The 23257-nt window shown below is 47.4% G+C and overlaps 1 protein-coding gene across 5 annotated transcripts in view; it reads right to left on the bottom strand.

Annotated features, from left to right (window-relative positions):
• Positions 1–19760, bottom strand: part of PTBP1 (polypyrimidine tract binding protein 1) — a 39844-nt gene extending 20084 nt beyond the window's left edge. Inside the window, exons 1-5 of one of the 5 annotated variants that reach the window (XM_061601963.1) lie at positions 19652–19760; positions 9653–9683; positions 3923–3998; positions 3415–3486; positions 1544–1716 (exon numbers count right to left, since the gene is read on the bottom strand). In XM_061601963.1, the coding sequence (XP_061457947.1) occupies positions 1544–1716; positions 3415–3486; positions 3923–3998; positions 9653–9683; positions 19652–19659 (360 nt within the window). In that variant the 5' untranslated portion in view covers positions 19660–19760. The remainder of the gene's footprint in view (positions 1–1543; positions 1717–3414; positions 3487–3922; positions 3999–9652; positions 9684–19651) is intronic. The other 4 variants (XM_061601964.1, XM_061601965.1, XM_061601966.1 and 1 more) reach the window with 4 other exon arrangements.
• Positions 19761–23257: the final 3497 nt, after the last annotated feature.

Here is a 23257-nt window from a genome sequence, read left to right as displayed (position 1 = left end):
GGTGCTAAGGTAGCTAAAAGCCCTAAAGCTGCCCTCCCATTCCACTATGGTTCAGTCTTTGGAAGTTGGGCACCACCTTCCTTGCACCCCAGTCCAAGCACAGCTTCTTCTTTTCTGTCACCCAGACACTAGGCTTGAATTAAGTGTTGACAGTCAATTGTTGATTTCATGTTTTTAAAAAATCAAGGATGGTGGCAGGTCAAAGTTTTCAACAAAGAACAAAGCAAGGTCCATCTGCTGCGGATGGCTACCATTCATTATGATTTCACCTCCATGCCAGAATCAGAACCCTTGCCCTGAGGGGAGCAGGCAAGCCTGTTGTGCCTGTGATGGCCAAATCATGCCTGAATTAAACCTGGGCAAAGGCACAGAAGGGTGGCTCTCATATCCTTGCCCAGCTGCTGTCTCTAGCCCAATGTCACCACCAGCTCTTTCCTTGATGAATTGCCCTCTTCCATGCCCAACAACGTAAATGCTTCTTCATTTATCGTTTGCCCTTAGTGCCTCCATTTTCTAGGGCAGCCTTTCCCAACCAGTGGGCCTCCAGATGTTGTTGGACCACAACTCCCATCTTTCCTGACCACTGGCAATGCTGGCTGAGGCTGATGGAGTTGTGGTCCAACAACATCTGGTGGCCCACTAGTTGGGAAAAGCTGTTCTAGGTGGTTTGGACAATGAACACAGGGGGCGGTGGTGGTGACTGCAGTTATTTGGGCACTGGTGAGACATATTACCCAAGAGCTTCAAACCAGAGATGCCAACCACTAAACTAAGAACATTATTAGACATGCAAGGCGGGTGCTTTGACAGCAGCCCCAAATAACCAACGCAGTCTCCATCTTGAGTATCTCAGATTACCAGGCTATTATTGCTTCATCAACCCAATCCACATCTTAATGCTCCGCCAAATCATAGCACAGGTAAGTTAATGTGCAGGTTCCCCGAACACAACTCATAGCCTTCTCCCTTGGACCTGCTGCTGCTGCGCTACTGGGACTAAGCCATGGTTTAGCTTAGCATTACAATCAAACCTGTGCTTGCGATGTGTCTTGGTTCAGACAAACCATGAGCTACAACCATGGTTTGTTCTTGGTTTACCACTCGCGGTTTATCGGGGTAGAGAAACAGCTACAAGACTGAGGGAGAAGCAGTGCAGCCACAATTTTTGTTCTAGCAAACCACGCACTAACTTGTTTGAGCAAAGCCATGGTTAGGGTTAGCGTTACGTGCTAAGTGGGCTATTTGTCTTCTATTTCTAACACTTTGCTGCTCACATTTGAAACTGGCTTTTTATGTCAACTGGCTGATCTATTTTTGGAAGAGTTTCCAATATTAAAGTTGATATAGGCCCATTAGGAGGCCTGCTTATGAAAAAAATGCCCCATTTACAAAAGCGGCTTTACTTGTCCAAGCAGCTGCAGATCAAGCTATTGATTTGAAAGGTGATGTTGACGGCCCGGTAGGTCAAGCTCTACATTGCTGTGATACAGACAACAGCTTCTAAGTTAAAGGCTCCATGTCTAGATACAAATTACACACATACCTGATTCTTTCCTTTTAACATTAGTAGGTTTGTGACCTTGCCAAAAGGAAGCCCCAAGGAAATAACTTCAGCTTCTGTGACGTCGCTGGGCAGTTTGCGGATGTGGATTACTCGTGATGGGATTCCTGCACTTCTGCTGTCACCTTTGAATTTCTTGCTGTCATTTCCATTGGCTGGAAAAGAGATCCCGACAGCCACAGGGTTATCTTTCTGGCACTTTCGTCACTTATTGCATTAGAAGGAGAGGTTGGGAAATTAAGGTCTGTTGTCACGTCACAGCTCCTGCTCTCAAGCATGGGCACAGCCGTTGTACACCTCCTTTGGTCACCAGCAAGGCCTGTCTGCATTAGGACCAGCCCATCATGGTGGCAACCTAACAGGGTCAACTACTCCACCAGGCCAGGCCAGGCAAGCATAGGAAGTTTAGCACACACATTGAAAGCCAGCTGAGGAGCCCCCCCCACATCTATTCCTCAAAGGTAACACCTGGAAAGAGCACAGGAAGATGCCCTCTGAGACTGGTGCCTACTATACCAAACCCAATGCCCTTTGGTGCCCTACCCCAACCCCAATTGAAACACAGGTTTCCAACTCCTAGAACTCCACCTCCTATATGCGTCTAACTCCAGGGCTGGGTTTTTTGTGTTTTCCCCCAGTGTAGCTTATGACTGACAAAAGCAATATAACTGGTGCAGTAGTGCCTTTTAAGATGGCTACGCGCAGCCTGAGAAATGTGCCCTTAATGTTGGCAACTCTGTACAGTAGGGCCCCGCTTTACGGCGTTCCGCTGATACGGCGGCTTTCGTTTTCCATTTTAAAGGGTTTTTGCGATGTTTTGCGCCATTTTCGCATGACGCGGCCCATTAAAGTCAATGGGGTTCCGCTTTACGGTGTTTTCCACTTTATGGCGGAGGTCCGGAACAGAACCCGCCATATAAGCGGGGCCCTACTGTAAACGTTTTCATATTTGACTTTTTAACCCCATAACAAGCCTGCCCTGTGACCTTGTCTCCTTCCAAATGCTCAGCAATGGATGCCACACCCCAGAGATAGGATACGATCTGGAGGGGGGCTGTGGCTGAATTTACTTTCCAGTTGCCAGCAATGCAGATTACTTGCCACAGACTTGAGACAAGCCGTCTTCTTAGGGGCTGATCTGCTTGGAGCCTGCTCGAAACAGCATGCCTTCTTTTCCCAAGCTGCTTCTTCCAAACGGCATGGAGTGTTTTCCACACCAGCCCAAGCCAGCGCCAAGAATGAACCACATGACGAGTGATGCAACACATCAGAGCAGTGGCATGGAAGGGCGGACCACAAGGATGCCGCCTTTTGAGCTGGCTCTGTGTGGTCAGCCTGTATTCTGAAGCTGTCACCCTCAACGGTGTTTTGGTCACTGAAACAGGACTTCAAGCAATGTTGAGGCCCTGGGAGTTGCAAAGGTGAATTTGGGCTCCTAATAAGAGCCCACAGAACGCCAAGAAGGGCTTCTGAGCTGCACCCCTGCAATGCTGTACCAAATAATGGTTAACCACAAAGTTAAACCACTTCACTAAACTTTCAAATTCGCAGGGCCACAGAGCTAGAAAGTGCAAACACAATAAAAGGAAAGCAAGCGTGTTTGTTTTTTTAAAAAACCAAGTCCTTGTGGTTTAACCAGCTGGCTATCAACTGCCAGTGCAACAAGTCTTAACTGGTTCTGCAAAACGCTCAGGAAAGTGTTCAACAGGTCACTGAATACTCCTCTACACCCATCTGACATTCAAATACTGCATGGAAGTTACTGTTAAGAGGGGGGCTCTGAGTCAATCGTGACTGTAGGCACAACAGTGAGGGCCCCAACAGAAAAAGGCCAGGATCAAAAGCCAGCTCACCCCCGAATAAAGAGGCATCATTCAGTTCCCAGCTGTCAAGAAGCACCCTGTGTAGTGATCCTAGCAGCATGCCTGAAACAGCAGACCCAGAAAACAGACCCCTTGTTAAATGCCAAAATATTAGGGTGTTGAAATGTATGCTTGCAATCTTATCTTCTGCTGGTTAACTGCCCTCTGCCCTTACCTGCTTTTCTAAGTTGTGCAGGATACTTTGCTAGCATAAGCACCTCTATAGTGAGATGCCCTGGGGGGGGGAATAAGTCAAGGTATGAACTCTGGAGGTTGAGGTGGGGTGTGTGTGTCCCCAAATCTGTGGAAACCCATAAATCCAAGACAGCAGTAGCACCCCCCTCCTCACGGGCAGGCTGCTGCCTCATCTTGCAAAGCTGACTGGAATAAGCATTCAGAGGTTGGGGTGGGTGGGAGTGTGTCTGAGGAAAGAGAGCTAACCTCCATGGCAACTGGGCCCTTCAAGGAAGTGCTAAACTCGTGGGGCTAGCAATGTTACCTGCAGAAGCAGAGTTGCTGCTCATGATAAAGGGTCCGTTAGTGACACAAGTAGAGAAAAGTTCGTCAGATCCCCGCTGGAAGAGAAACAGAAAAGGGAAACAAAGGTAAGTTGTGACAGCACTTGGCTAAATTCTACACAGGTACGGCAAGAACAGGAGGACAATCCAGAACTGAAGTGGTAAAGAAACGGAGCAGAAGGGTGGGGAAAGTGAGGAGGGGTGGGGGGAGCTTCAATTTCTAACCCACCCTCTTCATGCAACCACATGAAATGGAATCCACAGAAGTGACGCGCTGAGAACCAAGCAAGGGGCAAAGCTAGCCCAGTAGTGCCCACTACCAAGGGTCAAAACCTTTTTCTCAAAGATTCCTTGCCATGCTGGATACCTTCCCAGACACGGTCAAGACAAGGACGCACGACTGAGATACACCTGGAAGTCTATCAGCACCATTTTACTGTGTGGCTGAACATGCCCCCTTGAAGGAAAGGCAGCTGAGCCAGAATACTCAGCCGGCCCAAAGGAGCAAGCATTTGCCCCCCGTAAGTAGCCAGCCAACATAGTTTCCTTACCCTCAAGCGGCCTGCCCTTTTGCTGCTGCTTTACACACATTTACCTTTTACAGTGACTACGTGGACACAACCCAAAGCACAAATGCTACAGACAGACATTGCAAGAGCATCAGGGAGGAACGGCGCAAATGCCCACAAGGCAGCGGGCAAGGGTTCGCTTTGCCACAACTGTGAAGTGACCCCCAAGGAGGCATTAATTTCAACGACTGGGTTGCTGCTGCCAAGGTCACCCTGCAGTTAGGCCAGCTTCCTGCCATCTGGTGCCCTCTTTCCAAGCAGCAGAACTGTGTCTCAGTAAAGGTACAAAGGTATAAAATATTTCTTGTGCTGGATCCTAGAGGAGGTAGTTAACATCTGCCTGTATTAAAAAGTTCTGTCCTTGACTGAAGAGAGGCAAAGACAGGCAAAAGTCTCACTCTGAACTCCAGCCAAGACCCATCCAGAATCCTTCCAGCTACTATGGAGACAAAGCCATAAGGTAAACCTGCCCTTTGACTGGATCCAAGGAGTGCGGATATTGTCATTAACAGCTGAGGATCCCAGAGCTCAGATATGCAGTCATACTTGTCCGATAGGTTTTCCACACCCAAGCTAACTGCCGTCGGCATTTACAATTATGAGGCAGGCCATGGCTCCATTTTAAAGCATTTCTTACAACAAGCAACATTCGTTCAGTTGCTACAGCGAAAGGTGGATTCTCAAGCCAGGTTTTGCTAACAGCCTTTCATGTTTTACGCTGGTTAAATCAAGTCAAAGGGTTGTAGCCACCTAAGCTCTACTCAAGAGTAAATCCACTTAAGTTAGTTGTGTACTTTATTATTATTATTTATTAAACTTATATACCGCCCGACTAGCAATAGCTCTCTGGCACTGCCCAGCTGCCAACCTCTGCTACAGAAGTTTCATTTTTATGGAGGACTGTAAACACACCTATCATTTTGAACTGCAACAATGAAATTAGTTTTAGAATTACCATTTTGATTTCACAGCACATCTTGTGTTTTGTACAACATGCCAGTCTTGCAGAGACGATAAAGAAGCCTTGCCTTCTTGCCTTATGAATGACATTTGAAACTAGTTTGCTCTAGGTAGGCAGGTATATTGATGTTAATGGTACCACAAGAGCTAGGCCACGTTGCACAAACACACAAGTCTCGTTGCAAATGCCAGGGTTCTTTTTGTTAGCTACTCTTCTCAATAATCTAGCCAGTCTTTAAAAGAGGATAGCCATCCAGCCAAGTTCAGGAATCCAAATAAAGCACATGGGTCAAATATCAGCCACAACAAAGAAGTGGGTATGCAGGGAAGCCTGCCGCTTGCTTGAAAATTGTAGACACAGTAGCAGAACATGCTTAGCCCTGAGGGGAAGACTCTATGGCATGCTCATAGATGGGGTGGGCCTTCTTCAATGGACACTGATGCATAGTAATTTTCCCCCAAATTCTTAGCAGACAAGACCAATTTCTCTCTTTGTATCACGCATGTGATTGCAATCCTCATACTGACATCTGGAGAACTGCTGGTCCAAATCGATATAAGCCAGATTCCTACGCTGCTATTTGAATCAGCCCTTTGTTCAGAACCAACAGGACTTTGTCTGTAGCAGACAGGCCAAAGCCCAGTGGTTAGAGCACCTGCTTTGCGTACAAAAGGTCACAGGGCCAGTCTCCAGGTAGAGCTGAGAGAGAGCGCCCCATCTGAAGTCCTGGCGAGCAGTTAGTGCCGACAGTTCATTCTAAGCAAGACAGACTAACCGTCTGGCTCAGCACAAGGCAGGTCCCTAATTCACTTGGTGGCACTTCTGCATGTTTAAAAAGTGTATCCTAAGAGAGGTCAGAAGCCCCACCGGACTGATGACTCCAGCCTCACCTTAGGCAAAGCGTCACCAAATTAGGGCTGCTTTTCATTCATGACATACGGTATTTCTAATTCACCTTATTAGTATGGGCCAAAGTCAACTGGCACCATCCAAGCTGGCTGCCCATTTCAAAAAGCCACCCCGCCTGCCCAACAGCAAGGAAGATTTAAGTTACTACCGGTTTTGATAACCTAAAGAAGCTCAGCGAATTAACGAGGGAAAGAGGAGTAGCCAACCAAATTCATGTAACCAGGCCTGTAAGCTTGTACTCAGTGCGCTCCTGTGCAAGAAACTGAGTGCAAGACGCCACCATTGCAGCCCAGTGGATTTAATGTGGGATTTGGGACTTGTGGTCTTCCAAGTCTGTAAAATAGTTTTAAAAAAGCAACCTTTACTTAACCTTTGTGTCATCCAGATGTTATAGACTACAGCTTCCATCAGCCTCCGGCAAACAGCGGACACAGCCACACACCGGCTGGGGCTGACAGGAGTTGTAGCCTGAAAGACCTGGGTGGTCCCGGGTTGGCAAAGGGACCACATGATGCCCCCAGATGATTTCAGTTGACTCAACTCTGTGCAGCTTCACTGTTCATCTCCAGAACTTTTAAAAGGCCAAAAGACGATAGGCAGTTAAAATGTATCTCCACTCACACACACGTGATATATTTGCAATAACGGTACAGAACGATTTTGATGAGTATTAGAGAATACTGTGACAAATTTCTCTTAGTGCACTGATTGATTATAGTTTATGTAAATGAAATTAATGTACACGGTTTGCTTGTCTTAAATTGTTCTAGTATTGGCTGCATATAATGCATCGACCAAGATTGCTGAGAGGATCAACATGTCATATTGAAGCAGAATTCAAAGGTAAAATACACCATAGGGAAGACTGGTTGTCTGGAAGCCACAGTACTTTGGGGCCAGATCTAGAAATGCAGAACCACATGGCCAAGCAGACTGAACCAGTTCGGACTGAAGGGGAGGGTTATTGTCTGAATTGCTCCCTTGCCATAAAATACATACTGCAAAATAGAAAGCCAGACTGTTGCGTGAAGGAAAGCTCTAGTTCCAGACCACTTCTCAGACTGCAAGTGCTAACTTTCCACTTCTGGGGACTGCTTTATTTTACCACCACTCCACCTGCAATTTGTGGAGGTACGTTCTTGTCTACCACCTCCAGGCTCTCCCACCTGAACTCTCCCCCAAACGGTAGGATAGATGGACATTAGGAAAATTCATTTTCATCTGTTAGGTCTAGACAGTCATCTGTTCACATTCAAAAATGGGGAAGTTTTGCCGTTTGGAGAACAGATGGACATCTCACATACATGCCAACGGTAACTGCATATCCTACGTATTTCCCATATTTTTAGACGGCAAAAAAGGTCTTCTGAGTCAATATCCCTTTGTGTGTCAGCACATGTGGCTCACATATGAGGTCAAGTCTGCTACAGCAGGGGCCCACCAAGAACCAGCTTGTTGCAGCCTTTGAACTGAAGCCGTAAATTGCGGGGCTGGAATTTCTTCACTCTCATTCTTGGCTTGTGGCCTGAAGCCATAATTGCCGTTCCCATGGCAAAGATCTTGGCTTCCCTACAAAACCAGGTCTATCCAGCCAGGCGGAGCGAATTGCTCTTAAACAGGGCTTGCAAAGAGAAGACAATAAGGCACATTACAGAGCCTGTGCCACTGCTACAGTACAGACATTGCAGTCTCTTTCCTTTGCTATGGCAAGGGGGAGTTTTGGTACAAACTTCAGGCCAAGCTGGTGAACGGCTTTTTACCTTGAAGGGTCAATGGCTTGCCATGAGGTACAATTTCAGCTGGATTAGCAGCAAGGATGGCACTACAAAAATATTTCTAATTGTTAGGTTAGCCCCCAGCAAATGTTTGAACAGCCATACCCTCATTTCTTGGTGATGGGCCAAGACAGAGAAAACTGAGGCACAAGCCTCAAATATTTTAGCAACGGGGATTTTGCCAGGCCTTAGCAGCACTCTTGCTTTCTAATGCCATTTAAACTGGATTTAAAACCAGCAGTCTGGCTGAGCAGAATTTTCTTTTTTAAGTTTCAATTTTAAAACAGGAAAAAAACAGGAAAACCTGTTAAATAGTACGCTGCCACACCTCTCGGCTAAATTAGGAGTGGGGTGTACCTTAAACCCATTTTTATGCTCCTGCCAGTCACAAAGTTTTGTAGTTTTACTACACTTCCCGCATTAAAATAATCCATCCACTTTCCTTGAGGATTGCTGTTTCAGCTTTTATCTTTCAAACACTGCTCACACCGCTGCCATTCCCTGTAGGTATAGCATCAGTGCTTTATTTCAAGGTCCAAACTAGCAGAATAAATGGTCACGTTTTATTGTACTCCCAAGATATATGCGACTGTTTAATTGCAAACCAACCTTTCAACTCAGGGTTGTTATGTGCATCAGGGAAGCTTGAGTGCCCCTAGAAATAGGCATCAGTTCTTTCTCAGACAGAAATCTATCTAGATGCATCACTGGACTTACATAGTAATGTTTTTTAAAAAAATGTTTCCAAGTGCCATGCTTTCTACAAAGTGTCAAGAACATCTTGCACAGATTACGTTCAAGAACTGTTCTAAGTCAACAAAGGTAGATCATGAGCTACAGTGGATGTGTGATTCGCACAAGATTGGCAAGGATTTCTGATTCCCAATTGCTTAACAACGGCAACAAAATGACACCTCCCCATCCAAAAATTACAATGCTGAAATGAAGAAAGCTTTTTCGCGGGGGGTGTTAACCAGAAGTGGATCATTCTGTGGGAAGGCTGAGCTCTGTTCAGTCTTGGTACTCAAAACAACCCCCTGGGCTTGGAATCTTTCTGGCTACGTGTCTGCCCTTTGCACCATGCACTCTGATTGGCGGCAGATCACGTACACTTCAAGCCTGCCCACCCGTTTATGTGCATTCCTGCAATGCCTCACCATAACTCTGCATGAACTCAAACATGTGCCCTAAAACGCATCAAGCCATTTCCCTGCAGTCACATGACTGCGAAGCAGGCAGGCAAACTTTTTTTGTTCAAGGAAGCTTGTCTGCTATTAAAGACAGTCCTCCAAAGAACTTCTGGGCCAAACGTGGTTTGAAAGCCTATGGGTCAGAACTCCAACACAGCAGCCTTGTAGAAACTACTACATAAGCCTCACATAAGGTAATTCAAGTCACAAAAAGCCAATGCTTTTAAAAATAGCATTGTTTCTGACGGATGCAATGGTTTAACAGCATGACATACATTTGCTGAAGCAATGAAAGGAAAACGCCTACCTTTGTACCAACTGTTATATCTTGGACAATGCTGTAAGAAAAGGAAAAGTCACAAAATTAGATTGCCTGTCAAATACTTCCAGGACAGCAGGTGTGAATAAAAATAAAGGCGAAATAAGCAATTATTAGCAAGGAAAGGAAATGTGTGTACTTAGAAGAGTGATGGGGGGATTCAGAGCATAGAAAGCTGTGTTTCTTCCACCAGCAAAGCACATACCAACCAAGGTAAGCACTCGCTCTTCCTAGGAATGTGACATAACCGGACTCCAGACTACTTCAAAGTCAAAGGACAGAGGTGCTGTACGCAGCCACACCTCAGTCTGTAAAAGCCACGGCGCAAAGTTTATGCCCACACGCTCCAATCAGCTTGAAGAGAAGAAAATGCTTTTCAGTTAATGACTGTGAAGAGGATGAGTTTCAATGGTACTCTTAGTATCCTGTCGAGCTCCGAGAAACAGGGCTTTGCTCTTGATGATGTGTGCCGTAACAAATTACTCTTTAAGGTATCATGAAACCTGTCATTTCCTACAGAAATCATTTATAATAAGAGATTATTTATAATAACTCTTCTAGAATCTGGTATCAAGCCTGATTACGGGGCTCAGGTCCATCTCCTTCCATGTCATCCATCCAGGGGAAAATGCCATTCTTTAACTCACAAGCCTCTCCAGCCCTGACCCTAGAGGTTGTGCCCACTAAGCAGTGGGGTCTACACTGGTCCCACAGATCCTTGTGTTCCCCCACTCTTTTCCCCAGCCCAACATCATCAACACAGTGCTCCTGAAGGCATCAATGTTCGTCATGAAGGCAAAGAGATAGCCTGCAAGGACACACGGCCAGGAAATGAGAGCCCATTGTGGCAACCCCGCCTCACAGTTGCTGCTCTGTCCCTTTTGGCCGAGTCAGAGCTTGGGACAATGCGGAGAAACCCCTATTCTCTTGTCATCTCATCTCACCAGCTGCCATGGAAACAGCATTTTGGCTCTGACCAATGCCTCAGTGCCTAGCTTAGTGCAAACATCCTGGAAAGGAGATCACAACCACTTTGCTAGGTTAGGGTCTGGTTTAGCATGTCTTCCAAACCCAGGCTCGTAGCTTAGCTCTCCCAAACAGCAAGCTGCAACCCACAGGGCAACTCATGGGTTTGTCTGGGGTTTGGACAACACATTAAGCCAAACCATGATTTAGCTCAGCTCAGCAGAGAAACGAAGGAGCAAAGAGGCTGCGATCTCCTTCTCAAGGGCCCATTTGCACTAACCAACCCAGGGGCAACCGCCAGTCGTCTTTCATACACCTACAAGTTTTGTGACATACGTTCACTCTATTACTCCTCTGGGTCACTTTGGACAGATTATTGCTCTTCGGCAGTGTCAGTGAACCACGTTCTTTTGCCCCAAACGCCAGAGTGCTTCTTCCTCAAAAACCAACTTTTGACCCGTCAGCCCCAGCAGTTCACAGCCGGCGTTACGTCTGATTCAGAAGCCGCTGCCACAAAGCTACAAGCTAGTGGTCTTTGCTGCTTCAGACCATGACTAAAAAAAGCTCAGTGAGGGAACACAGGATTTTTATTTTTTTTTACAATCCCACTGGTGTTTCGAGTTGCCCGCGGAGACAGATGGGTTTTGTTGAGATCTTGACTGCTAGCTCAAGTGGGCTAATTAAACCCATCTGTGAATCAGCAGAGAAGCCCAACCAAGGAGATGCTTAACATTGCCTCTGCATCATGTAAACTGTGTAAGGGGTAAAGAAAAATATACTTCTCAGATCTGGGAAACTGAAAGCCATTTTGCTCCTGTTAATCTGCAGGAGGAAACTCCTGAGACAACTTTAAATTATTCTGTGAGCAACGACTCCCATTTCCTGCTTCTCTGAACAAGGGCTCATACAAGGATTTAAAAACAAAATACAAAGCACCTTCACTTGAGACGATAACTTTAAAGTAATTCTAACCCAAGAATAGCTAAGAATTATTATAACTAATAATTCTAACTAAGGAGAAATTGTAATTAGCTACTTAAAAAGTACTTCTAGATACAAGTTTAACTTCAAGACTCCCAGCCTTCATGCAGGCTTTCACTTGCTCTGAGACACAGCAGTAAGTCCCATAAAACAATAACGGAAGAAGTTCTTTCCTATGGAAGGGCCAGGTCCAGAAAGAGAACAAACACAGTTACAGAACAGTCCTTACAGAAACACCCAGCCACCGCCACTTTGCTATCAGGAACATTTACTGAAGCTCAGCACTGCAACTGACAGAAGAGTAAAATGTCAGCAAACTGGAAACTCTGTAAGATTTCCAGCACAAAAAAATCCACATTTCGCCTCCCAACAAGACACCAAGTACAGTATTGCTTACTTTTGCAAAATTAGATCTGTCAGTGCTAGTCAGTTGTTCAGGACTTGTAAGTTCTTAAAGGTGGAAAACTGCCTACAAACCAGAGTCTGTTTTGGGATTGAATCCGTGGCAGATGGAACCAGACAGGGCAATTCCCTATTGATTCTGATGGACCTCTTAGCAGCATTAGATATATTGACCATGGGAACCTTCAGGGATGTTTGGTTGGTGTAAGACTTGAAGGGACTGCTTTATGGAGGCTCTACTGAACGTTCCCTGGAGATTATTGGCCCCAAGTCGTTGTTGGCCTCAAGGGTTCCTCAGGGCTCTATTTTATCCCCTAGCCTCCTTTTTCAAAGACCTGCATGAAGCCGCTGGGAGAGGTCATCTGAGGCCTGGGGATTAGAAGTCACCTCCACGTCCTGAACTGTTGCCTGGGCACATCCACGTGTTCTACTGGGCGGTAGGCAACATGCTCCAGGATCAGGAGCACAGCTCATGCAACTCCCTCTGAAGGATGAGCTGCGCCGCTTAGTGCGCTCCTGGATCCAGCGTTGCTCACGGACGCTGACCTTTTGTTTCTATTGCATTCCTAATGTTTTTATTGTATGGCGGATGTTTCCCAACTTGTAAATGGCTTTGATGTTTTCAAAGAAATAACAATAGACAAATATATCTATAAATAAGATGGAGATGCACTACTGCTTATATGCTAACAGCCTGAACCTAGTTACATTTATTAAGACATATTTATTGTTGCTTTCAGCTGATATTACTTCTACTTCTTTAAATGCCTAAGTTGCAAATTTAAGCCACAGGTAACCACACACATGAAGTAGCATTAACCAAGAGAAGCTGTTTAAAAAGCAAAAAGGTTTTCAACCACCTATAAACTTTACTGGACTGGGGAGGGGACAAAAATCTACCCCATCAGCAGGGAACAGAGATTAGAATCAACTGCCTGACAAAGGAAAAGTTGCTGTGCTGAGCACCAAGGCTGACCCAATCACACAGGAATTTCTCTTTCCAACTCTGTCCAGGGCTTCTTAAAGCAGGAATATGACTGCGCTTGTTCATTTGTTCAGACTCTAAACCAAACACTGCTGAGGTTTTGGGGGGTAACAGAGCAGCACCACTTCAGAAGGCAAAGGGCTCTATTTCGGGCAGTTCTACCCAGAGTAGGATCAATATCGGATACAACTAGGAAGATGCTGGGACACTGTACATACTGACTAGCTTATTGTTCCACAATTTCTCATGTAGGATGATAACGTATACCTCCATCAGTTGCAGAAACAGTGACCTACCACACAGGGTTGTTGTTAAAGGCTGCAAAGATTGTGTGTGGCACATCACAACACTTAAACACTAGACAAACACAGTATCCTGCCACCCCCTTTGCCTTCTACATTTTGTCCTCAAGGTCACCTTCAAAAGGTGAATCAGAGCAAAGCAGAGCCACCTCCCAGGAACACATCACTCTCCACACCCAGCATCAAACCTCCACCCCTCTAGGCCTGCAGGGGAAGCCTGGATTCTCACGCAGAACGCAGGAGGAAGCATTTTTCCCCTGGTACATGGAAGGAAGTGGCAAAACAGCAACCCTCTGCTCCCACCAAGCATTTTAGCAATGCACAGAAAAATTGGTCCAGAGATTTCTCAACACAGAGAAAGGGAAAAAAGGAGAGCGTCTGTGTGACAGGAGCAAATGGGCACTCCACAGCAGCAAGTGAAACGGCTGTATAGTTAGCATACGCTGAACAGGTAGAAAACTCACAGTAAGCAGCAGGTATAGAAACAGTGAGACTACATAGAAAACAATTTGCAGAAAAGCATAGAATGACAAATAGGATAGGGTCAGGAGTACAAGCGCAGCTTTCCCCCCCAAAACCAAAGAAAAGTAAAAACATAGGATGCTGCCTTGTACTGAGTCAAGCCATGGGTCCATCTATGGATTTCAGGCAGGGGCTTCTCCCAGCACTACTTGGAGATGCCAGGGACTGAACTTGAGACCTCTCCTCCACCACTGAAGTACAGCCCTTCCCCATCAGGGAAGGTGCAAAATTCAAAGGGCCACCACTGAATATCTGTTACCCTCTCAGGCACTTTTCTGGGAACCTCCAAAAAGGTCCTTCCCACACCCGCAAGGTCGTTGGTAGTCCTATCAGCCAACTCTCAGATCTCCAGTTGCTGTTATTAAATGCCAGATCGGTATATAATAAAACCTCCCTCGTCCACGATTTGATTGTGGATGAGGCAGCCGATCTGGCATGTATAACCGAGACCTGGGTGGGTGAGCAGGGAGGAGTTGGTCTCTCTCAGCTCTGCCCACCGGGGTACTTGGTTCAGCATCATGGTAGATCTGAAGGTCGGGGAGGTGGGGTTGCTGTCGTCTATAAGAGTTCCATCTCACTCACCAAGCACCATGTTCATTCAGTTACTGGCCTGGAGTGTTTGCACCTTGTGTTGGGCCAGAGGGACAGGCTGGGAATTCTTTTGGTGTACCGCCCACCTTGCTGCCCAATGGCTTCCCTAACTGAGCTGGCGGAAGTGGTCTCGGATATATTGTTGAGGTCCCCCAGACTAATAGTACTGGGGGATTTCAACATTCATGCCGAGACCACTTTGTCGGGCGCGGCTCAGGACTTCATGGCTTCCATGACAGCCATGGGGCTGTCTCAATATGTTAGTGGTCCAACACATGTATCGGGGCACACTCTAGACCTTGTTTTTGCTACTGAGCATGGGGAAAGTGATCTGGATGTGGGGAGTCTTACAACACTCCCTTTGTCATGGACAGACCACTGCTTGCTGAAGTTTAGACTTTCAGTAACCTCTTCCCTCTGCAAGGGTGGGGGACCTATTAAAATGGTCCGCCCCCGGAGACTAATGGATCCTGAAGGTTTTCAAAGGGCTCTGGGGGATTTTCCGGCTGATAGGACTAGCGCTCCTGCTGAAGCCCTGGTCGCTCTGTGGAATACGGAGATGACCCGGGCTGTAAACACGATCCCTCCTGCACGCCCTCTCCTGTGTAGAGCTCATACAGCTCCATGGTATACTCCGGAGCTGAGAGCGATGAAGCAAGATAGGAGGCGGCTTGAGCGGAAATGGAGGCGAACTCCCGACGGATACAATTATGCGCTGGTTAGTGCTTCGACTAAGCTCTATGTAGGAGCAGTGAAGGCAGCTAAAAAACATCATTTTGCTGCCACTATTAAATCATCTCTTTGCCGCCCAGTGGAGCTCTTTCGAGTTGTCCGGGGGCTTCTCCATTCAAACCCTCCGGACACGGTGGAATCATCGGAGGCCCGCTGTAATCAGTTTGCCGATCACTTCCAGAATAAGATCTCATGTATCCGCCGGGACCTAGACTCTCAAGTTATAGCAGTAGATCCTAGTGAGATGTCCGGAGCACAGTCTTGTCCTGTTTTGTTGGATGAGCTTCAGTTGGTTCAACTCGAGGACGTGGACAAGGTGCTTGGACAGGTACGTGCAACCACTTCGGTACTGGATCCTTGCCCCTCCTGGCTGATAAAAACTAGCAGGAATGGAACAGGTAGCTGGGCCAAGGAAGTGATAAATGCCTCTTTACGAGAGGGAGTGGTCCCGGGCTGTCTGAAAGAGGCAGTGGTGAGACCACTCCTGAAAAAGCCTTCCTTGGACCCAGACAATTTTAACAGCTACAGGCCAGTGGCGAATGTTCCATTCCTGGGCAAGGTCTTGGAACGGGTGGTTGCTGGCCAGCTCCAGGCGCTATTGGATGAAACTGATTATCTAGATCCATTTCAATCGGGTTTTAGGCCCGGTTTTGGCACTGAGACAGCCTTGGTCGCCCTGTACGATGACCTATGTCGGGAAAGAGACAGAGGGAGTGTAACTCTGTTGATTCTCCTTGATCTCTCAGCGGCTTTTGACACCATCGACCATGGTATCCTTCTGGAGAGACTCGCGGAGTTGGGAGTTGGAGGTACTGCTTGGCAGTGGTTCCGCTCCTACTCGGCGGGTCGTCTCCAGAAGGTAGTGCTTGGGGAACATTGCTCGACACCGCGGGCTCTCCAATATGGGGTCCCGCAGGGGTCAGTTTTGTCCCCCCTGCTTTTTAATATCTACATGAAGCCGTTGGGAGAGGTCATCAGGAGTTTTGGAGTGCGTTGTCATCAGTATGCTGATGACACGCAGCTCTACTTCTCCTTTTCATCTTCTTCAGGTGAGGCTGTCGATTTGCTGAACCGTTGCCTGGCCTCAACAATGGACTGGATGAGAGTTAACAAACTGAAGCTCAATCCAGACAAGACTGAGATGCTGTTGGTGGACGGGTTCTCTGATCGGATGGTGGATATATACCCTGTCCTGGACGGGGTTACACTCCCCCTAAAGGACCGGGTTCGTAGTCTGGGAGTCTTTTTAGACTCTTCCCTCTCACTTGAGGCTCAAGTAGCCTCGGTGGTTAGGAATGCGTTTTACCAACTTCGGTTGGTAGCCCAGCTACGTCCCTATTTGAGTAAAGAGGACCTTACATCAGTGGTACATGCTCTGGTAACCTCACGTTTGGATTACTGTAATGCGCTTTACGTAGGGCTACCTTTGAAGACAGTTCGGAAGCTACAACTAGTGCAAAATGCGGCGGCCAGATTGCTGACAAGGACCAAGCGGTCCGAGCATATAACACCTGTTCTGGCCAGCTTGCACTGGTTGCCAATATGTTTCCGGGCTAGATTCAAAGTGTTGGTATTAACCTATAAAGCCTTATACGGTGCGGGACCACGATACCTTGCGGAACGCCTCTTCCGATATGAACCGGCCCGTGCACTACGTTCTGCTACGAAGGCCCTCCTCCGGGTTCCAACTCACAGGGAGGCCCGGAGGGTGATGACAAGATCTAGGGCCTTCTCAGTGGTGGCCCCCGAACTATGGAACAGTCTCCCCGAGGAAGTACGCCTGGCACCGACTCTGCTCTCCTTCTGGCGCCAGGTCAAAACCTTCCTATTCTCTGAAGCATTTTAAGTTACACTGATTTAATTTTAAAAATGTTTATTGTATTGGATTGTTGATTGTATTTTAGTATTATTTTGTTATTCATTGTATTTTTATGCTATTTTATGTTCACCGCCCAGAGAGCTATTGCTAGTCGGGCGGTATATAAATTTAATAAATAAATAAATAAAAGGAAGGCCATATGCAAGATGCTTACATGGGAGTATGAAAAGGGTCACCTGCAAGGAAACGAAAGGGAAGCCCTCCTTCCAGTATGAAAAGGGGAAAAGATACTTAAAGTTTTGCAAACAGACCCCACAAGTTAGTGATCTTTCATGGCACAAATGACTTCACATTTGGGCAGCTGGAACAGCAAAGCTTTCAACCAGAGGTTGGCAGAAAACAAAGCAGGTTGCACTGGTGGAAGCTGGGTGATTTGCAGTCTTAGGTTCAAACTCTTAGTTGCTCAACAGGAATAAAAAAGGCTCCCCCACAAGCCCCTTTCCACTTAAAAGCAAGCTGCTATGATCAGAGAGCTTAGCAGAAAAAAACAAGAGTGGATTTTTGTGTGACAGGACTGGCCTCAGTACTGAAAACAAATTATCAGGCTGCCTATGTGCTCAAAGGAACAACTGTCCCTTAATTTTAAGAGCACATTCCTCCCCTGCCCTGGAGACATTACTGGTGGACTTTGGAGTTCTAGTAAAAAGACTAAGGAGATTCTGCAAGCCAGCGTGCCCTTGTTGTCAAGTACTACAGCCAGGTTGCCTGGAGATAGCAATATACTTGCCACCCGAGCCATGAGAAGATAGATTATTTACAAAGTTGACAAGGTCAGTACATGATTTCCAGGAAAGAATGCCGACAACGGGCCCTGAAGTGAGGGAATGAGTCTAAAGTTCTCAGCTACGCAGGTACAAAAGGTGAAATGAACATAGTTTTAGGATACTGTCACACCAATGTCCACTTAAAAGACTGAAGCAAAAGGTGTCCCTCTGCATGAAATGGCCTGCACAGAGACAGCTTGTTTCAGAAACAGGTCAGCTGGCACCCAGAGGAGAAAATTCATTTCTAGATAGGATACAAAGGGGGGGAGAGGGAGAGAAAAATAACAAATTACAGGCTTCAGAGAAATTAACTGTGGGGAGCAAGGATGTTAAGTACCGTGACCCATTTGAAACAATGCAACTGAAGGAAGGGCACCATCCTCCAAAGCTGTAACTGAGAGAAGGGGAAGCTGGTATCGAGAACGCAAATGTGATGGAACCATTTGGAGGGTAGGTGGATGGGTAAGGAAGATTTTCCCTGCACCAGCATTGGGGATAATCCAAATGACTGATCATTATGAAAGCACAACAGTGACTAAAGAAGCAACCTCACAAGACTTCCTTTTCCGTCCTTTCGCACACATCCCCTCCTTTGTCCCTCTCTTCCACTTCCCGATTGTCCTCCTCCTACACAGTAATGGGTGTGGCGTGAGCCATTTTATACGTTTACTTTTCTTTATTCCTTTAAGTCACCCAGATCACTCATAGTGTGGCACGTACACTGTACAGACTCCCACAAGGACACCAGAGCCCGTAAGGGGCCCACCTAGGCCAGCCTCCTGCCCTCACAGCGGCCAACGAGATGCCCATGACGGGGAAAAGCCTGCAAGGAGGCCCTTTTGAGTGCAGCAGCAGCAGCTCTCCCCTCCTGCTGTTTCCAGCAACTGGCGTTCAGAGGCACACCGCTTCCCCCTTCTTTTTCCCCATTTGCTTGTGGGCCTTCACTTCCCCGGCCCAATTCTTGCTCCCTTGTACGTGCAGGATTGCATATCCCGCACCTCCCCAAAAAGCCCTTCCCCTTTTCTCTTACAAGGGCAATTCTAGTTCCATAGGACTTACTCCCCAGTTAAGTATGTGCAGGATCCTCGCATCCTTAAGAAGCAAGATATAATACAGCCCCCCCAAAAAGGGAGGAAGGGGAAAGAAACAGAAGAGGAGAACAAGAGAATAGCGGGGGGGGGTGAGGATACAGGGGCGTGGCTACAAGACTAGCACGAGGCAGCCGACGCGCCCGCACCGAACACTCGGAAGGGGAAGTTTCCAGGGGCGGGGCAAAAGAGGGGGAGGCGGAACGAAGAGGAACGAGAAGACGAGCTGGGGAGAGCGCATGCGCACGCCACCGACACAGAAGCGCCCGACTTTAGAACGGGGGGGAAGGGGGGGACAGAGGGAGCCGCGCGCGCAGATGGAACGTTGCTGGGGAGGGGGAGAGAAGCGCGCGCGCGCGCGCTCGCAGGAGCTCCGAACGTTCGCGGAAAGAGGGAAGTGGAGCGCGCGCGCAGCCGAGGGCGCGCACGCCGGTAGCGGAGGCGGTTAAAACTTTCGTGCAGAAAGGACCGCGCGGGCGCGCGCAGATCTCTTGCAAGGGGGCGGGGCGCGTGCGGAAGGGCCCTTTTCTCTTCTCTAGCACGGCACGAGGAGCGAACCGGCCCCCCAGGACCCCCCGGCCGACCCCTGTCCCGTCCCGCCCCCCCCGCGATCCGGCATCTCCCTTCACGGCAGAGTGGAAGGCGCGGGCGGCCTTGCCTCCGCTCCCTCGCCCGCGGCCAGGTCACCCCGCTGCCTTCCCTCCGTCCCTCAGCCGCCCTCTGAGATCATTTTTCCTGACGAACGAGCCCACCGCTCCCTCCTTCTCCTGCTCACCCGTCCATGGCACAGGAAGGCGGCCCGAAGGGAAGCGGAGCGGATGCGCCGGAATAGCAGGAGCAGGATCAACGGCTACGTGTTATATAGACTCACAAAATGGCGGCGCGGCCGGGCCCCGCCCTCGGCTCTCTTTAAGGCTCTGGAGCCCTATTGGCTGGCTGGGGCTGTCGCTCTGGTCATGCGCGCGTTGGCGTCCTGGCGCTCCCACCCACCCTGTCGCGCTAGGGGCTCCCATTGGGTGAAGCGAAGCGGCGGGGGCGGGCTGAAGCTCCAGCGCCCGTCGCGATTTGCCCCCCCGGCGCGGTGCCTTTCGAGCGTGGGCGGTGGAGGCCTGGCGGCGGCCATTTTGAACGCGGGCTGCTCTTGATTAGGTGCGTGTCGGAGGTGAGCTGGCGACCATTTTGGGCATGGGCAATGGAGTGCCCGTGCTTGAATGCGGATGGCGTCAGAGCCGGTCTTTGAATCCTATGCGGCCATTTTGAGAAGTGGCAAGACCATGCCTGCCTGAAGAAGACCTGGATTACTTCCGGGGGTGGTGGTGGACACCCCAAAATCCAATTTTAGGTTGAGATACAAAATGAAATGGGTAAGATAGCTGAACAGATGGTGCATCTAACGCCAGAATTAGCATTGTTAAAATTTATTCATAAATGGAAACACTGGGTTGATAAATAAAAAAAACAACAGTTTTTATTATTATTTATTTATTAAATTTATATCCCGCCCTTCCTCCCTGTAGGAGCCCAGGGCGACAAACAAAAACACTGAAAGCACTCTAAAACATCTTGCAAACAGACTTTAACATATATTTAAACAATATAGCTGTTAGCTATAGGGCGGTTTAGAAATGCAAATAAATAAATAAATAAATAAAACATCTTTAAAAACATAATAAAACAAAACATCTTTTTTAAGAAGCTTTCAAAAGATCTTTATAAGCAGTTCTGAGTCAAGGCACAGACTGGGGTAAGGTCTCTATTTGAGGGCTTGTTGAAAAAGTAGTATATACTGTGCGGTCATAGCGAGATGTTGGAAAGTTTTTGTGGGCATGTTAATACACAGATGGTATGGAAAAAAATATTGGGAGATAACTTTTCTAGCAGTGCTAACACAGAAATTGAACACGCGTTTACAAAATGTTGGTGACCACTTATTTCGTTAATATCGCGTGCCGAAAGTCACAGAACAATACCTACTCCCTTTATGAGAATGTGGAGATTACTTTCTGTATAAATTATGAAATGAGCAAGAACAGTAATGAATGGAGTGCAGAATGTAAGGTTATGGAGCAACAGGTATTCGGAGCCATGTATGGTGGGTGGGGTGGGGACAGACGTTATTTATAAAAATCAGTAAAACCTTTTTAAAAAGAAAAAAAGAAAACAGGCCATGCAAGAGAGAATGGCCGTGTCTGGCTAGTAAGCAGTCACTTAACTATATATATGGCTGCCTATATACGGGCTCCTTCTGGGAGGAAGGGCAGGATACAAATTTAATAAATAAAAATTAATAGATAAAAAATATACACACCACACATTTAAAGCACATTATTTCCTCGAATGAACTGTAGTTTGTCCCTACAGTTGCTAGCACACTGAACAAACTACAGTTCCCATGTTTATAGAGGGGGCAATAATGTGTTCGAAATGTACGGTGCGGACGCAGCCGTCGTTCCTCACTATATCCGGCAAATTGTTTAACCTGGGGAAGGGGGTACCCATTGGCCTCCAGGTGTTGTCGGACTCCCAACAGCCTCGGCAGACAGCAGGGCCAATGGCCAGGAACTTCGGTGGGAGTCCAGCAACATCTGATTGGGGGCACACACAGGTTCTCCCATCTCTACTCTCAGGAGTTATTTCCATGCTATATAGATGCAGTACAGGCAAGGAACAAAAAAAGCCAATAGATTTAGTGCCTTGGTTCACTTCAGAGAGGGGTGGCGGTGAGAGAGAAAGACAATAGTAATTCAGTTTGCTTTGCTTTCATTTCAGCTCCTCTCATCCCATCTCCAGTTTGCCAGCTGCCAATAGGCTGAGTTTGGGAGCTGCATGCTATTATATTACGCGGCTATATTGAGTTTCGTCAGGGAGCAATTTAATTTCATGGCCAGGTTGACTTTCTTCGCCTATGGTAAGATGAAACTGCCTTCCCATCCCCCTCCTCTTTAGCCAAGAGACTGCGGACTGCATTTTCACCTGTGTGCCAAGCATGGGACTTGTGCAAGAAGTGGAAATCCAGATTCTGTGACTGAAAGGAATCCTGCATTCGGAGGTCTCTACGGGCACAGACCCGAAGACCCATCAGCCCCAGTAACCTGTTGCCAGCAGTATGGCCAGCTAGATGTCTCCTGGAAGCCCACCAAACAAGACATGAATGCCAATATAAAAAGGAGCTGTACAAAGAAAGTTCCCTTTCAAAATTTAATAGCCCCACCACCACCACCAAAGAAACTCTAACCCTCCTTGACAAGGTATCCTAAAGAAGATTAACTTACAGTTTAGATCCATCGCCACCCTAGTCACTCAAAGGTGATTCTAAACCTCACTCTAGGCAACCAGCTTTTAAAAATCCTTCCTTAGAGTGGATATTAGATTGGGGGGGGCAGGGAAGGAATATGCTAGATTTCATAGTGGACAAAAGATTTGAGCATCATTGAAAGGCTGGCCATATGATTTCTCTAGCCTTTCTGATGCGTACTTCCAAATAAATAAAGCAAAACAATAACCCAAATAGCTAGGGCTGAATCAAAATTCCCAAATGTGATAATGAAAGGAATAATTATGAGCAGATTTCCCCCAGCTCACTCTTCCTCAGCTTTTGCCAAGTGGCCGTTCCACACTGTTTTGGCATTAGCTTTTCATATAATTTCAGCGCTTTCCTGTCTTTGGCTGTTCCTTTTCGGCTTCTGCGATTACTCATTTCCTTGCATGCACCATGAAAAGAAAAGAGAAATATCTCGGCCGTTTCCGGCCTACTGTGTTAAGGAATTCTGTTGAAACCACAAATGCTGGTTTTCTGAGATGGAAGGGCCTGTGTGCGTGCGTGCGCACATATGCACACACACTGGATATCCTGTTTGGTCAGCCTCCCCCTGACACAGCTGTAATCTGGACCTAATATATTTTTTTCTTTCCAAAAATGCACACATAAAAAACCCATAAGACTTTTTTTGTGTGTGCAAATTGTCCACTTCACCCTGCCAACCCCACATCCTGTCTGGAAGCCCTGCGAGGTAGGACTGTGAGAGACCCCTGTCTGAAACCCTGGAGAGCCACTGCCAGCCAGTGTAGGCAATACTGAGCTTGGAAGAGGAGGGGAATCACCAACTCACTAACTTACTCCACTTTTATTTCTTTCAACCATACTCAGAAACCAAGATCCAAAATGCAACTGGGAAACTGAAGCATAAAACAAATAAGTCACAATGGTAAAAATACCATAACTCTGACTCCTAACTCACAGATGCTAGAACAGGACGTTAAGCAGCATGTGTGTGGGAACTTGCAGACCCATTGGGAGGGGGAGAGGATGTGGGGAGTCTGGAGACCCATTTGGGGTGCATGTGGGGAGCTTGCAGACCAATGTAGGGTGGGAGGAGGCGCT

The sequence above is a fragment of the Rhineura floridana genome, chromosome 18 (genome assembly GCF_030035675.1).
Source record: "Rhineura floridana isolate rRhiFlo1 chromosome 18, rRhiFlo1.hap2, whole genome shotgun sequence".
NCBI classification, from domain to species: Eukaryota; Metazoa; Chordata; class Lepidosauria; order Squamata; family Rhineuridae; genus Rhineura; species Rhineura floridana.
This window is presented reverse-complemented; position numbering and strand designations above follow the sequence as displayed.